Here is a 17,043-nt window from a genome sequence, read left to right on the forward strand (position 1 = left end):
TCTATCCATGAAGCCAGAGGACACACACCAATTAGCTAAACTGCAGGATTGTCTTACAGACATAAAGACCTGGATGACCTCTAATTTCCTGCTTTTAAACTCAGATAAAACTGAAGTTATTGTACTTGGCCCCACAAATCTTAGAAACATGGTGTCTAACCAGATCCTTACTCTGGATGGCATTACCCTGACCTCTAGTAATACTGTGAGAAATCTTGGAGTCATTTTTGATCAGGATATGTCATTCAATGTGCATATTAAACAAATATGTAGGACTGCTTTTTTGCATTTGCGCAATATCTCTAAAATTAGAAAGGTCTTGTCTCAGAGTGATGCTGAAAAACTAATTCATGCATTTATTTCCTCTAGGCTGGACTATTGTAATTCATTATTATCAGGTTGGCCTAAAAGTTCCCTAAAAAGCCTTCAGTTAATTCAAAATGCTGCAGCTAGAGTACTGACGGGGACTAGAAGGAGAGAGCATATCTCACCCATATTGGCCTCTCTTCATTGGCTTCCTGTTAATTCTAGAATAGAATTTAAAATTCTTCTTCTTACTTATAAGGTTTTGAATAATCAGGTCCCATCTTATCTTAGGGACCTCGTAGTACCATATCACCCCAATAGAGCGCTTCGCTCTCAGACTGCAGGCTTACTTGTAGTTCCTAGGGTTTGTAAGAGTAGAATGGGAGGCAGAGCCTTCAGCTTTCAGGCTCCTCTCCTGTGGAACCAGCTCCCAATTCAGATCAGGGAGACAGACACCCTCTCTACTTTTAAGATTAGGCTTAAAACTTTCCTTTTTGCTAAAGCTTATAGTTAGGGCTGGATCAGGTGACCCTGAACCATCCCTTAGTTATGCTGCTATAGACGTAGACTGCTGGGGGGTTCCCATGATGCACTGTTTCTTTCTCTTTTTGCTCTGTATGCACCACTCTGCATTTAATCATTAGTGATCGATCTCTGCTCCCCTCCACAGCATGTCTTTTTCCTGGTTCTCTCCCTCAGCCCCAACCAGTCCCAGCAGAAGACTGCCCCTCCCTGAGCCTGGTTCTGCTGGAGGTTTCTTCCTGTTAAAAGGGAGTTTTTCCTTCCCACTGTAGCCAAGTGCTTGCTCACAGGGGGTCGTTTTGACCGTTAGGGTTTTACATAATTATTGTATGGCCTTGCCTTACAATATAAAGCGCCTTGGGACAACTGTTTGTTGTGATTTGGCGCTATATGAAAAAATTGATTGATTGATCATTGCACCATGCACAAGCCGTGTCCAAAAGCTGAGGCCTATCTGACACACTGAGATATGTGAGCCACATACTCGGACATACAACATGTTTCTTGTTGATAGATGTTGTCAAATACGGAAAGAGAGAATCCAATCAAGGTGTGGCTCAAATTTATTTTTAGTTCAAGTCTTGTGGGATTGCCAAGCAGATGTCTCTCTGGGATAAGAGTTAGACTTCCATTATGTTGAACAGGGTTCAATTCCATGAGTGTGCTTCAGGTTACCTTCCTGTGACCTTGGTCAAGACTATTTAGCTGCATTGTCCCAGTCCACACAGGCGTAAATGAGTACTGATGTTGGCTGGTGAAATAACTTGGGATGGACTGGTGTCCCATTCTAGGTGAGGCATAAACGCAAATGATGGATGAACACCAGCCTGATGAACCTCTGTCTACGGTGGACATCGTGTTACCATTGCAAGATCATACCACTGGGATCAAATACTCATTTTGTGTTAAAGATCGAATTTCAGTGATCAGTAGCATGTTGGTAAACAAGATTGAAGTCCAGAAATATGCTTTCAAATTATAGTTGAGCCAAAGAGGCTAAATATTCAGTGGCTAAGCTGCAGGTAACGTGATATCATCTCTAATGATGTCTTGAAATGAAATCATGAGTCCTCAATGACAAAGCCAAGATGGTCAGAATGTGGTTGAGATGAAGACTTTCAAAAATGGTCTTGAGAGCAGTTTCAAGACCAATGCAGACACTGAAAACATTACAATTCCACTGACAAGGAATCTGGTCAAGAATGCCTCCACTAACCTGATGTGATCAGCTCCTAAGAAATTACATAAACAGTGCAAAAGACATACCTTGGTATTGCATTGTGTATTTGATAATCTGTAGTGTCCAGTCTTTCACTTGGGCTGTTGACTTGTAGTTTCCTTTTTTCACAGCAATACGAGAGTTCCCAGATGACTTATTCTCCAATGGTGAGCGAAAGACTGGAGCCATTCTGCTGCATATTGTTGCGGTAAGACTGTTCATCTTATTTTATATTTAAGAAGCTAAATCGCCATCTTCTTTACTAATGAACTCTGTTGGTGGGGACCTACACTCAAACAAAAAAAAGGCTCTTTGGATGAACGCAATTAAATTATAGGCAGGATTTCCATCTAATAATGTATGTAGCCCCAACTCAAATAACACATCAATTCAAGGTGTAATTTAATTTGTGACTACATATATTTATTAGATGGAATCCAATTAGTCTTTTTTTTTGAGTTGGGGCTACATATATTTATTAGCTGGAATCCAATCCAATGAGTCAGTGTTTGTAGTGCATCACTCAAATAACTCACTGGATGAACTCAATTTAATTATGGGCAGGATTTCCATCTAATAATGTATGTAGCCCCAACTCAAATAACACATCAATTCAAGGTGTAATTTAATTTGTGACTACAGCTAATGTATGTAGCCCCAACTAAATTAAATTACACTACCTTGAATTGATTTATTTGAGTTGGGGCTACATAATTTATTAGCTGGAAATCCTGCCCATAATTAAATTGAGTTTATCCAATGCATCAGTTTGAGTTCCTCCATTCCTACCAGGCTGCTCAAGGAAGCCCTACCATTATTTAATGCTTCGATCTTAAATATGATCAATCTATCTTTATTAGCTGGCTATGTACCACAGGCTTTTAAGGTGGCAGTAATTAAACCATTATTTAAAAAGCCATCACTTGACCCAGCTATCTTAGCTAATTATAGGCCAATCTCCAACCTTCCTTTTCTCTCAGAAATTCTTGAAAGGGTAGTTGTAAAACAGCTAACTGATCATCTGCAGAGGAATGGTCTATTTGAAGAGTTTCAGTCAGGTTTTAGAATTCATCATAGTACAGAAACAGCATTAGTGAAGGTTACAAATGATCTTCTTATGGCCTCAGACAGTGGAATCATCTCTGTGCTTGTTCTGTTAGACCTCAGTGCTGCTTTTGATACTGTTGACCATAAAATTTTATTAGAGATTAGAGCATGCCATAGGTATTAAAGGCACTGCGCTGCGGTGGTTTGAATCATATTTATCTAATAGATTACAATTTGTTCATGTAAATGGGGAATCTTCTTCACAGACTAAGGTTAATTATGGAGTTCCACAAGGTTCTGTGCTAGGACCCATTTTATTCACTTTATACATGTTTCCCTTAGGCAGTATTATTAGACGGTATTGCTTAAATTTTCATTGTTACGCAGATGATACCCAGCTTTATCTATCCATGAAGCCAGAGGACACACACCAATTAGCTAAACTGCAGGATTGTCTTACAGACATAAAGACATGGATGATCTCTAATTTCCTGCTTTTAAACTCAGATAAAACTGAAGTTATTGTACTTGGCCCTACAAATCTTAGAAACATGGTGTCTAACCAGATCCTTACTCTGGATGGCATTACCCTGACCTCTAGTAATACTGTGACAAATCTTGGAGTCATTTTTGATCAGGATATGTCCTTCGCTGCGCATATTAAACAAATATGTAGGACTGCTTTTTTGCATTTACGCAATATCTCTAAAATTAGAAAGGTCTTGTCTCAGAGTGATGCTGAAAAACTAATTCATGCATTTATTTCCTCTAGGCTGGACTATTGTAATTCATTATCAGGTCGTCCTAAAAGTTCCCTGAAAAGCCTTCAGTTAATTCAAAATGCTGCAGCTAGAGTGCTAACAGGGACTAGGAGAGAGCATATCTCACCCATATTGGCCTCTCTTCATTGGCTTCCTGTTAATTCTAGAATAGAATTTAAAATTCTTCTTCTTACTTATAAGGTTTTGAATAATCAGGTCCCATCTTATCTTAGGGACCTCATAGTACTATATCACCCCAATAGAGCGCTTCGCTCTCAGACTGCAGGGTTACTTGTAGTTCCTAGGGTTTGTAAGAGTAGAATGGGAGGCAGAGCCTTCAGCTTTCAGGCTCCTCTCCTGTGGAACCAGCTCCCAATTCAGATCAGGGAGACAGACACCCTCTCTACTTTCAAGATTAGGTTTAAAACTTTCCTTTTTGCTAAAGCTTATAGTTAGGGCTGGATCGGGTGACCCTGAACCATGCCTTAGTTGTGCTGCTATAGACTTAGACTGCTGGGGGGTTCCCATGATGCACTGAGTGTTTCTTTCTCTTTTTGCTCTGTATGCACCACTCTGCATTTAATCATTAGTGATTGATCTCTGCTCCCCTCCACAGCATGTCTTTTTCCAGATTCTCTCCCTCAGCCCCAACCAGTCCCAGCAGAAGACTGCCCCTCCCTGAGCCTGGTTCTGCTGGAGGTTTCTTCCTGTTAAAAGGGAGTTTTTCCTTCCCACCGTCGCCAAGTGCTTGCTCACAGGGGGTCGTTTTGACCGTTGGGGTTTTTCCGTAATTGTATGGCCTTGCCTTGCAATATGGGGCGCCTTGGGGCGACTGTTGTGATTTGGCGCTATATAAATAAAATTGATTTGATTTGAGTGTAGGTGGCTAAAACATTTCTAACTAGACCCCATTTTGTCTAATTGCTTTAAGATGACTATCCAACAGCAGGGTAGTTAACCGGATTTAAGACTTCTAGAAGTGGTTATAGGTAAGGAAGTTGTGATGAGGCATCCAACATGGAACTGAAACTTCCTACCTACTACTTAAGGGATTGGCTAGTGGAACTCCAGTTAAAGTCAGAGTTCTAACTGTGAAACAAGAGTTTAAGAGATGGCAGTGCCACTAGAGTCAAAGTCAATGACCAGTGAACAGCCAAATGGGTATCTTCTATGAAAGTGAAGTTATAAAATATTCTGTAGCAATTTTGAAGACTTTCTGATGTTACTGATTTCTGTTCATATGCTCATGCAGATTACGCTCCCTCCCACCACACAAAAAAGGGGGGAAGCATCAAGTGTGTGTGTGTGTGTGTGTGTGAGAAAGAATAATTTTATGCACAAATGTTGGAGTCTCTTGTTGGAACATCTGTATTGTTTAGATGTTGTGTTGGGGAGGTAAAATGATTTCAAATCAAAAATGGTCATTTCCAACTGACATTTCACTGTTCTTGGAGTAACAGCAGTATAAATTGAGTTCTGGGAAGAAGATTAAAATCTAATTTGAGATGCTGCATGACAATCAGTGTCACTGTTTTATGCAATTTGTCGGTTTCTAGTGGCAAACACCACTTGTAGATTTAATGCCACAGTTGATACTTGTGGATTTAACCAGCGTGCCTGTTTTCATTTAACATTATATTGTCTTTAAGTTGCTGTACATTAGTCAGTCTATACACTGGTACTGAGTTCCTTGCATGTGCAGAATTCTCCCACAGAATGCTGGCATTTGTTAGGGATACTTTCTCGCTGCTACAATTTTACATCAAATCAATTTTATTTATATAGCGCCAAATCACAAACAGTTGCCCCAAGGCGCCTTATATTGTAAGTCAAGGCCATACAATAATTACGGAAAAACCCCAACGGTCAAAACGACCCCCTGTGAGCAAGCACTTGGCGACAGTGGGAAGGCAAAACTCCCTTTTAACAGGAAGAAACCTCGAGCAGAACCAGGCTCAGAGAGGGGTAGTCTTCTGCTGGGACTGTTTGGGGATGAGGGAGAGAACCAGGAAAAAGACATGCTGTGGAGGGAAGCAGGCGTGGATTGTGTTGGGTTGTGGAAAGAAGCAGTTTCAGTACCTTTGTTGGCGAGGAAAGGTTTAATGACCTTGACTGTAGTTTTCTCTGGGCCCCTCCCCAATCGGACCGGGAGTGACATGTTTAGCCGCATGTTCTCCTTCAATTGCTGGCTGTCTGAGTGGTGTCCAAAAAATGAGGTGGGCTTCATAGATAATTGGCAAAGCTTCTGGGGAAAACCTGGTCTTGTTAGGAGAGACGGCATCCATCCCACTTTGGATGGAGCAGCTCTCATTTCTAGAAATCTGGCCAGTTTTCTTAAATCCTCCAAACCGTGACTATCCAGGGTTGGGACCAGGAAGCAGAGTTGTAGTCTTACACACCTCACTGCAGCTTCTCTCCCCCTGCCATCCCCTCATTACCCCATCCTGTAGAGACGGTGCCTGCTCCCAGACCACCAATAACCAGCAAAAATCTATTTAAGCATAAAAATTCAAAAAGAAAAAATAATATAGCACCTTCAACTGCACCACAGACTAAAACAGTTAAATGTGGTCTATTAAACATTAGGTCTCTCTCTTCTAAGTCCCTGTTAGTAAATGATATAATAATTGATCAACATATTGATTTATTCTGCCTTACAGAAACCTGGTTACAGCAGGATGAATATGTTAGTTTAAATGAGTCAACACCCCCGAGTCACACTAAATGCCAGAATGCTCGTAGCACGGGCCGAGGCGGAGGATTAGCAGCAATCTTCCATTCCAGCTTATTAATTAATCAAAAACCCAGACAGAGCTTTAATTCATTTGAAAGCTTGACTCTTAGTCTTGTCCATCCATACTGGAAGTCCCAAAAACCAGTTTTATTTATTATCTGTCGTCCACCTGGTCGTTACTGTGAGTTTCTCTGAATTTTCAGACCTTTTGTCTGACTTAGTGCTTAGCTCAGATAAGATAATTATAGTGGGCGATTTTAACATCCACACAGATGCTGAGAATGACAGCCTCAACACTGCATTTAATCTATTATTAGACTCAATTGGCTTTTGCTCAAAACGTAAATGAGTCCACTCACCACTTTAATCATATCTTAGATCTTGTTCTGACTTATGGTATGGAAATTGAAGACTTAACAGTATTCCCTGAAAACTCCCTTCTGTCTGATCATTTCTTAATAACATTTACATTTACTCTGGACTACCCAGCAGTGGGGAATAAGTTTCATTACACTAGAAGTCTTTCAGAAAGCACTGTAACTAGGTCTAAGGATATGATTCCTTCTTTATGTTCTCTAATGCCATATACCAACACAGTGCAGAGTAGCTACCTAAACTCTGTGAGATAGAGTATCTCATCAATAGTTTTTCATCCTCATTGAAGACAACTTTGGATGCTGTAGCTCCTCTGAAAAAGAGAGCTTTAAATCAGAAGTGCCTGACTCCGTGGTATAACTCTCAAACTCGCACCTTAAAGCAGGTAACCTGTAAGTTGGAGAGGAAATGGCGTCTCACTAATTTAGAAGATCTTCTCTTAGCCTGGAAAAAGTCTGTTGCTCTATAAAAAAAAAAAGCCCTCCATAAAGCTAGGACGTCTTACTACTCATCACTAATTGAAGAAAATAAGAACCCCAGGTTTCTTTTCAGCACTGTAGCCAGGCTGACAGAGTCGGAGCTCTATTGAGCTGAGTATTCCTTTAACTTTAACTAGTAATGACTTCATGACTTTCTTTGCTAATAAAATTTTAACTATTAGAGAAAAAATTACTCATAACCATCCCAAAGACATATCGTTATCTTTGGCTGCTTTCAGTGATGCCGGTATTTGGTTAGACTCTTTCTCTCCGATTGTTCTGTCTGAGTTATTTTCATTAGTTACTTCATCCAAACCATCAACATGTCTATTAGACCCCATTCCTACCAGGCTGCTCAAGGAAGCCCTACCATTATTTAATGCTTCGATCTTAAATATGATCAATCTATCTTTATTAGTTGGCTATGTACCACAGGCTTTTAAGGTGGCAGTAATTAAACCATTACTTAAAAAGCCATCACTTGACCCAGCTATCTTAGCTAATTATAGGCCAATCTCCAACCTTCCTTTTCTCTCAAAAATTCTTGAAAGGGTAGTTAACTGATCATCTGCAGAGGAATGGTCTATTTGAAGAGTTTCAGTCAGGTTTTAGAATTCATCATAGTATTAGTGAAGGTTACAAATGATCTCCTTATGGCCTCAGTGGACTCATCTCTGTGCTTGTTCTGTTAGACCTCAGTGTTGCTTTTGATACTATTGACAATAAAATTTTATTACAGAGATTAGAGCATGCCATAGGTATTAAAGGCACTGCGCTGCCGTGGTTTGAATCATATTTATCTAATAGATTACAATTTGTTCATGTAAATGGGGAATCTTCTTCACAGACTAAGGTTAATTATGGAGTTCCACAAGGTTCTGTGCTAGGACCAATTTTATTCACTTTATACATGCTTCCCTTAGGCAGTATTATTAGATGGCATTGCTTAAATTTTCATTGTTACGCAGATGATACCCAGCTTTATCTATCCATGAAGCCAGAGGACACACACCAATTAGCTAAACTGCAGGATTGTCTTACAGACATAAAGACATGGATGACCTCTAATTTCCTGCTTTTAAACTCAGATAAAACTGAAGTTCTTGTACTTGGCCCCACAAATCTTAGAAACATGGTGTCTAACCTGATCCTTACTCTGGATCGCATTACCCTGACCTCTAGTAATACTGTGAGAAATCTTGGTCATTTTTGATCAGGATATGTCATTCAATGCGCATATTAAACAAATATGGACTGCTTTTTTGCATTTACGCAATATCTCTAAAATTAGAAAGGTCTTGTCTCAGAGTGATGCTGAAAAACTAATTCATGCATTTATTTCCTCTAGGCTGGACTATTGTAATTCATTATCAGGTCGTCCTAAAAGTTCCCTGAAAAGCCTTCAGTTAATTCAAAATGCTGCAGCTAGAGTACTAACGGGGACTACAAGGAGAGAGCATATCTCACCCATATTGGCCTCTCTTCATTGGCTTTCTGTTAATTCTAGAATAGAATTTAAAATTCTTCTTCTTACTTATAAGGTTTTGAATAATCAGGTCCCATTTTATCTTAGGGACCTCATAGTACCATATCACCCCAATAGAGCGCTTCGCTCTCAGACTGCAGGCTTACTTGTAGTTCCTAGGGTTTGTAAGAGTAGAATGGGAGGCAGAGCCTTCAGCTTTCAGGCTCCTCTCCTGTGGAACCAGCTCCCAATTCAGATCAGGGAGACAGACACCCTCTCTACTTTTAAGATTAGGCTTAAAACTTTCCTTTTTGCTAAAGTTTATAGTTAGGGCTGGATCAGGTGACTCTGAACCATCCCTTAGTTATGCTGCTATAGACTTAGACTGCTGGGGGGTTCCCATGATGCACTGAGTGTTTCTTTCTCTTTTTGCTCTGTATGCACCACTCTGCATTTAATCATTAGTGATTGATCTTTGCTCCCCTCCACAGCATGTCTTTTTCCTGGTTCTCTCCCTCAGCCCCAACCAGTCCCAGCAGAAGACTGCCCCTCCCTGAGCCTGGTTCTGCTGGAGGTTTCTTCCTGTTAAAAGGGAGTTTTTCCTTCCCACTGTCGCCAAGTGCTTGCTCACAGGGGGTCGTTTTGACCGTTGGGGTTTTTACGTAATTATTGTATGGGGTTGCCTTACAATATGAAGCGCCTTGGGGCAACTGTTGTGATTTGGCGCTATATAAATAAAATTGATTGATTGATTGACTTCACACATCATAACATGACCTGAGGCGCATCTTTGTGGAATCAGTGGATGCCTTGATTTCCTCATTTTAGAAGATAAGTGAGGAAACTGAGTTTGCAGGCTTTCAATGTATCCCTAGACATGGCCATCAGAAGTCCGTCTCTGTGGACAAAGTGTTGAACTTGTAGAGAACAGTGACATGTCTCTGATTCCTCAGCCTTTGAGACTGAGACACTTGGGAAGAGGTTGCAGGCCAGAGGTGTTTGGTGATGCTGATACCTTTCCAAGACAATGAAGGTCCAAGTCTGGTGCGTCTTTTTCAGACTTTGTCTACATCCAGATACACATACTAGGTTACTATATAGTAGGCAAAAAGCAGTGTGCTACAAAGGGTAGTGTGTACGAATACTCTACATGCATTTAGTAATAGTCGAACAGTAGTAGTCCGAGGTAGCTGGAGTCTGGTAACTGAAGAACTTCAGAGCAGAACTCAAAGATGATAGACCAGTTAAAAAGCAAAATCTGCCCATTGGAAGAAAGTTTTCACCCAACCCTGGGGTATGTGGATGTACTTAATCTGACTGCTGGGTCAAAAGACTAGATAGTGGTGTAGAAGGCCTGAATAGTGGCCTACTGTTTACTTGTAGTATGTACTAAGTAACATTAAGTGCATACTGAGTATTTGAATCCATGGTTGGACATTAGCAAGGACCCTGAGATCATCACTGGATGTCTTTTTGGCAGATCCTTGGGTACTGCTAAAATTAGTGTAAACTGAAGTTACTATGGCCGTATGACTTGCATTGTGAGGGAATGTCAGTTATAACAGTTTTGCTGTGTGGTGAGTTTCTCTGGGCGTGATCCAGCATCAGTGTTGAGGATCTCAGCACCAGAAAAGGCCAAAGGGATGCCCACATTTCACCTGGCTGTGACAGATAAGTAGTTCTCTTCAATCATTGTGATGGAAGAGTTGAGTGCTTAAATGGTTCCCATCCAAGTCCCAACACTGTTCTGTAGTGTGCTAGAAGCAATCTTAATTTATTTTAAAGTCTAGTTCAATTGAGCATAGGTGCAAGTACAAGAACTGTAGTACCATCCCTATAACAAAGAGCCATTTTTTTTTAAGGATCAGGTGGGCTGTGGTTCAAGTCAACTTCAATTTCAATGAAACTTGGCTCAGAGATGGAACCTACCAAGAAACGAATTTCCCCAAAACTTCTCGACCGAAAACCAAACGGTGACCTTGCCAGGGGTCATCAAAGTTCAAGGCAAAAATGTAAAAACTGATATCATTCAATTCCCATCTTTCAAGTGGTAACATTCAGCACCATCAAGTCCTCAAGCCAGTTTAACTACCAAAAGACATAGGGAAGCAAACTATCATCTTGCATACATATTAGGTTGATTTTAAAGGGGTATCAAATCAATACGAGTCCCCAAAATTCTGCCAATGGTTTCATAAAGTATAGATGTTGGTTTATCCACTCCTGCAAATTTCATTAAAAAAGGCTGATGCACAGGCCACCAGGTGGTGCTAATCTTCCTCAAAATTGTGCAAGTCAAGTACTTTGGCGCCCCCTGTGGACAATGCCATCAAAACTCCAATGTTTTTTCAGGTGCATTTGATAGATTAGGGCCTAGATTTGATGATGACATTGAAATCTGGTTGGAGTCTTAATGGCTGAGGGTTATGGGCCTTTAAATACAGCCAATTTTGCAAAATGACCAGACTTTAAGCGCCCCTATATTCAGCACCATCAATCCCCCAACCAAATGTGTATAAAAGATGAAAGAGTTTGCCTCCCTATGTCATTTGATAAACTAGCTTGGAGACTTAATGGTGCTGAATGTTACACCACTTGAAAGATGTGAATTTAATATCAGTTTTTGCATATTTTTTGCCTTGAAATTTGATGACTCCTGGCAAGGTCACCGTTTGGTTTTCGGTCGAGAAATTTTTGGGAAGTTCGTTTCTTGGTAGGTTCCATCTCTGAGCCAAGTTTTGTTGAAATCTGAGTCGCTTGAATCACACCCTAATATAAACTTGCCTGAACTTTAAAAATATTGGCTTGTAATAAAATGACTCTCCTCATCCAAGTTAAAGTTGGGCTACATAAATGCCATGTATGACACAAAGCAAATAAAATAGTTGGGGAAATAATCACAGTTCATTTTGGTTTCAATTTACAGACAAATCCCCGTTTTTGGCATTGACATATGATTATACGGATGGGGACGGCACAGTGGCTTAGTGGTTAGCACTGATGCCTCACAGTAAGATTATGGGATCACTCTGCCCTTTGTGTGGAGTTTGCATGTTCTCTCCATGTTTGTATGGGTTCCCTCCAGGTGCTTCGGCTTCCTCCCACATCCATATCAGGTGAACTGGAAACTTGAAACTAACCGTAGGTGTGCGTACGGGTTTGAATGTTTTTGTCTGTATGTGGCCCTGCAATAGACTGGCGTCCTGTCCAGAGTGCATCCTGCCTCCAGTCCTATGACTGGGATAGGCTCTAGCCCCCACTACCCCATAGAAAATGGATGTATTGTACTAATGACCAAAGGGAGGTGTGTGTATTTTCCATTTAGATGTTTTGTACTGTTGTGACTGTGCTGAGAAGTGAAGGTCTGCTCATGTTGCAGTCCCACACTGCCCCCTGTGGCTGGCATAGAGCTAAACACAGTGATGTCACACCTGATCTATAATTTATAGCTCCTGCCTCAGCAGATTGGAAAATAGTGAAGCTGCCTGCTGTTTTTTGTTGTAGTGGAAGGATGCAGATCCTGTGAATGTGCTCATCACCTGACATGTTTGAAGTCCAACTTGTATTTGGGTGCTTCTGTTTCAGCTTCCCTTTTCAATAGAATGCCAAAGCTCTAATTCAAATCAATTTTATTTATATAGCGCCAAAGCTCTAATTCAAATCAATTTTATTTATATAGCGCCAAATCACAACAAACAGTTGCCCCAAGGCGCCTTATATTGTAAGGCAAGGCCATACTATAATTACGGAAAAACCCCAACGGTCAAAACGACCCCGTGAGCAAGCACTTGGCAACAGTGGGAAGGAAAAACTCCCTTTTAACAGGAAGAAACCTCCAGCAGAACCAGGCTCAGGGAGGGGCAGTCTTCTGCTGGGACTGGTTGGGGCTGAGGGAAAGAACCAGGAAAAAGACATGCTGTGGAAGGGAGCAGAGATCAATCACTAATGATTAAATGCAGAGTGGTGCATACAGAGCAAAAAGAGAAAGAAACACTCAGTGCATCATGGGAACCCCCCAGCAGTCTAAGTCTATAGCAGCATAACTAAGGGATGGTTCAGGGTCACCTGATCCAGCCCTAACTATAAGCTTTAGCAAAAAGGAAAGTTTTAAGCCTAATCTTAAAAGTAGAGAGGGTGTCTGTCTCCCTGATCTGAATTGGGAGCTGGTTCCAGAGGAGTTATACCATGGAGTCAGGCACTTCTGATTTAAAGCTCTCTTTTTCAGAGGAGCTACAGCATCCAAAGTTGTCGTCAATGAGGATGTAAAACTATTGATGATACTCTATCTCACTTACAGAGTTTAGGTAGCTACTCTGCACTGTGGCATATGGCATTAGAGAACATAAAGAAAGAATCATATCCTTAAACCTAGTTACAGTGCTTTCTGAAAGACTTCTAGTGTAATGAAACTTATTCCCCGCTGCTGGGTAGTCCATCAGAGTAAATGTAAATGTTATTAAGAAATGATCAGACAGAAGTTAGTTTTCAGGGAATACTGTTAAGTCTTCTATTTCCATACCATAAGTCAGAACAAGATCTAAGATATGATTAAAGTGGTGGGTGGACTCATTTACGTTTTGAGCAAAGCCAATTGAGTCTAATAATAGATTAAATGCAGTGTTGAGGCTGTCATTCTCAGCATCTGTGTGGATGTTAAAATCGCCCACTATAATTATCGTATCTGAGCTAAGCACTAAGTCAGACAAAAGGTCTGAAGAAACTCACAGTAATGACCAGGTGGACAATAGATAATAATAAATAAAACTGTTTTTTGGGACTTCCAATTGGGATGGACAAGACTAAGAGTCAAGCTTTCAAATGAATTAAAGCTCTGTCTGGGTTTTTGATTAATTAATAAGCTGGAATGGAAGATTGCTGCTAATCCTCCCCCTCGGCCCGTGCTACGAGCGTTCTGGCAGTCAGTGTGACTTGGGGGTGTTGACTCATTTAAACTAACATTCATCCTGCTGTAACCAGGTTTCTGTAAGGCAGAATAAATCAATATGTTGATCAATTATTATATAATTTACTAACAGGGACTTAGAAGAGAGAGACCTAATGTTTAATAGACCACATTTAACTGTTTTAGTCTGTGGTGCAGTTGAAGGTGCTATATTTTTTCTTTTTGAATTTTTATGGTTAAATAGATTTTTACTGGTTATTGGTGGTCTGGGAGCAGGCACCGTCTCTACGGGGATGGGGTAATGAGGGGTTGGCAGGGGGAGAGGAGCTGCAGAGAGGTGTGTAAGACTACAACTCTGCCGATCCATAATAATCCAATTATAATTGGATTATAAATATAGCTCCAGTCACACTGTCATCTTTTCCGTCTCTCCTGTCACGCACACCCTTCAAACGTGACTTCTGATGTCTCCATAGGCGCTCTACATGTTTCTGGCCCTCGCCATTACGTGCGACGAGTACTTTGTCACGTCGCTGGAGAAGATCTGTGAGGTACTGAAGAGCCGTACTTTCATCACGCCGCTGCTTTGTGAATCATAAACACTCAACTTCTGATTGTTTCTTGCAGAAACTTGATCTGAGTGAAGATGTTGCAGGAGCCACCTTCATGGCAGCTGGCAGTTCTGCACCAGAGCTTTTCGCCTCAGTCATCGGTAGGTACAGAGACACACAAACACTCCATTGCCAGATGGCTGGTGTCACTCGTGATTCTGATTGGCTGCCTTCTTGGATGCAGGTGTTTTCATCACTCACGGCGATGTGGGGGTGGGGACCATCGTGGGCTCGGCAGTCTTCAACATCCTCTGTATCATTGGTGTGTGCGGGATCTTTGCTGGACAGGTGTGTTTGTGTAACTGCTGTAGCTGCATTCTGTTTAGAGTGATAGAGTGGGCTGATGAAACCTTCTGCCTCACTTGGGGTTTCTCAGCACTAGTTTTATTGGAAACGGAACTAGACTCTGGAGGCATAGACATCAAATCTTTTTTTAACCGAACTGCAACGTCAACCCCTTTCGAACACGTTTTCTGGGAATTGCAGCATTTGAATGGGAATTGCAGCATTTGAATGGACTATTTGTCAGACGTTTTATTGGGACCACTGATGTAGTAACTGTTACACTTGCAGTAATTATTAGGAAAGTGTCTAACAATCGGTAGACATTTGTTCTCATGGTAAAAGTACTAATCATATTAACAATATGGGATAGGATTTTTAAAATAAAACTATTGTAATTTATTTAAAACACACATGAATATTATCAACATTAATGGGGAACAGTTTAAAAAAAACTATTGTAATTTAAAAATGCGCTAATTATATTAATATTAATAGGGGATGTTTTTTTTTTTTTTTAAATACAACTATTGTAATTTAAAAACGCGCACTAATCATATTAACATTAATAGGGGATGGGTTTTTAAAAAAAATAAAACTATTGTAATTTAAAAACGCACACTAATCATATTAACATTAATAGGGGATGGGTTTAAAAAAATAAAAAAATAAAACTATTGTAATTTAAAAACACTCACGATCACTATTGTACTATTTTCAAAAAATGCAGGTGAAAATGCACAGCAAAATTTTTGGCAGATGCCCTTCATGTCTTTCATGGACAACAGCCACAGGTGATCTTGAACCAGAAGCCTTCTGCTTCGGAAGAAAGTGCTCCAACAGCTTGGCCACCACACTGCCATTCTCAACCGCTTTTGCAGTAACTGTTATAAATATAAAGCGGGCAAAACTGCACAAGAAGCTCATCCACTCTTGCAGTAATAAACAAAGGGTGGTGGGAAAGAGTTGTAAAGGAAACCAACATAACTATTCTTGTCTTAAAACAAAGACAGGTGAAAGTGCAAACCACTACATAGTTATTTACCAAAACAACTCAAATTGCACACCAAACTTAATTACTACTTTCTTTTTAGAAAGTCGGAAAAGTTGTAGGACAAACTTGACCAGTTGTCTTAAAATATGCAAAATAACAAATCTGGCTGACTTCTCCTCCTGTGAATAGGCATATGTAACATTACCAACATTAAAGCTGTACAGCCTTTCAAATGTCACAAAACTGCCAATATTTAGTTTCTACTGAAATCAAAGCATTATAACGTCTGTTTGTTTTTGAAGTTACAAAATTCAAGCACATTTTAATGAAGAGAGCATATTTGCCTGGAATAAGTCTTCCTTTTAACAGTCTTCAGAAGGAAGTGCATGTGTGCATGCACGAGGTTTTGAAATGACTTGACCTTTGTGTGATGTACATACACAGGGTGTGCACGTTAACATCCATAAGATGTCTTGTAAATCACTTTAGATGTGTTATCTGGTTTCAAAAACAGCATTTTTAGATTTATTTCACACCAACTTTTATAAAATGGTTCATAAACATGTTCTATTTATACAGAAATGAGCCACTTTGGAAACATTTCCACCATTGTGGTTTATTCTGTTTGAGGGAGCAGCCAGATGGTGTCACCGTGCCTCTACTCTGATTGGCTGTCAGTGTGCTTCCCAGCATCCCTAGCGCAAGTCAGGGGAAGCCACCATGTGATCTGTCGTCTCTATGGTTGCAACTGAACGTAGTTCAAGGCCTTTAATTTTTTCCAGACAAAGCAAATTTTGATCATATTGCTTGTTATATCCACTGTTTAAAAGCTAATAAATAAACTATAGTGGTGTCAAAAAAAATGCCTTAATTGCATAAATGGTTGACTTGGGCATCTGTTTACACCTGCTATTATAATTAACACACTAGTGATGGTTATGACCATAGCGGTTGCAATAATGTTTGTTTGCTTTGTGGTAAAGTTCTTCAGGTATAATGTTGCAGAAGCTGTTTGCCAGAAAATCTTAATATGTCTGGTAGGATCCTGTAAAACTGACACATTCAAGCAGCAAAACAGTGTCATACACGCACACACTCATTTTGACATTCTTGTTTCCACCAACTTTCCAATATTCCTGGGAGGGAAAAACTAGTAAATGAATGCCAAGTGGTACTGAACTTCTTGTATGTTAATAGACTTCTAAACCTTTTAAGTGACCTCTGTACACTATGGATTTTTTTTTTTCCCATGGCAACACTACAAATATGCTGATATACTGGAAGACTTACAATCTGACTTGTAGATATTGATTCCTTCAGTATGTACTGAACACCTAAGAGCTTT

At 40.2% G+C, this 17,043-nt stretch overlaps 1 protein-coding gene across 2 annotated transcripts in view; it reads left to right on the forward strand.

Annotated features, from left to right (window-relative positions):
* slc24a4b (solute carrier family 24 member 4b) overlaps positions 1 to 17,043 on the forward strand; it is a 101,080-nt gene that overhangs the window by 56,582 nt on the left and 27,455 nt on the right. For both annotated transcript variants that reach the window (XM_034162133.1, XM_034162132.1), the window contains exons 3-6: positions 2,179 to 2,255; positions 14,288 to 14,362; positions 14,439 to 14,523; positions 14,607 to 14,710. In XM_034162133.1, the coding sequence (XP_034018024.1) occupies positions 2,179 to 2,255; positions 14,288 to 14,362; positions 14,439 to 14,523; positions 14,607 to 14,710 (341 nt within the window). The remainder of the gene's footprint in view (positions 1 to 2,178; positions 2,256 to 14,287; positions 14,363 to 14,438; positions 14,524 to 14,606; positions 14,711 to 17,043) is intronic.

Source organism: Thalassophryne amazonica, chromosome 21 (assembly GCF_902500255.1).
Source record: "Thalassophryne amazonica chromosome 21, fThaAma1.1, whole genome shotgun sequence".
Classification (NCBI taxonomy): domain Eukaryota; kingdom Metazoa; phylum Chordata; class Actinopteri; order Batrachoidiformes; family Batrachoididae; genus Thalassophryne; species Thalassophryne amazonica.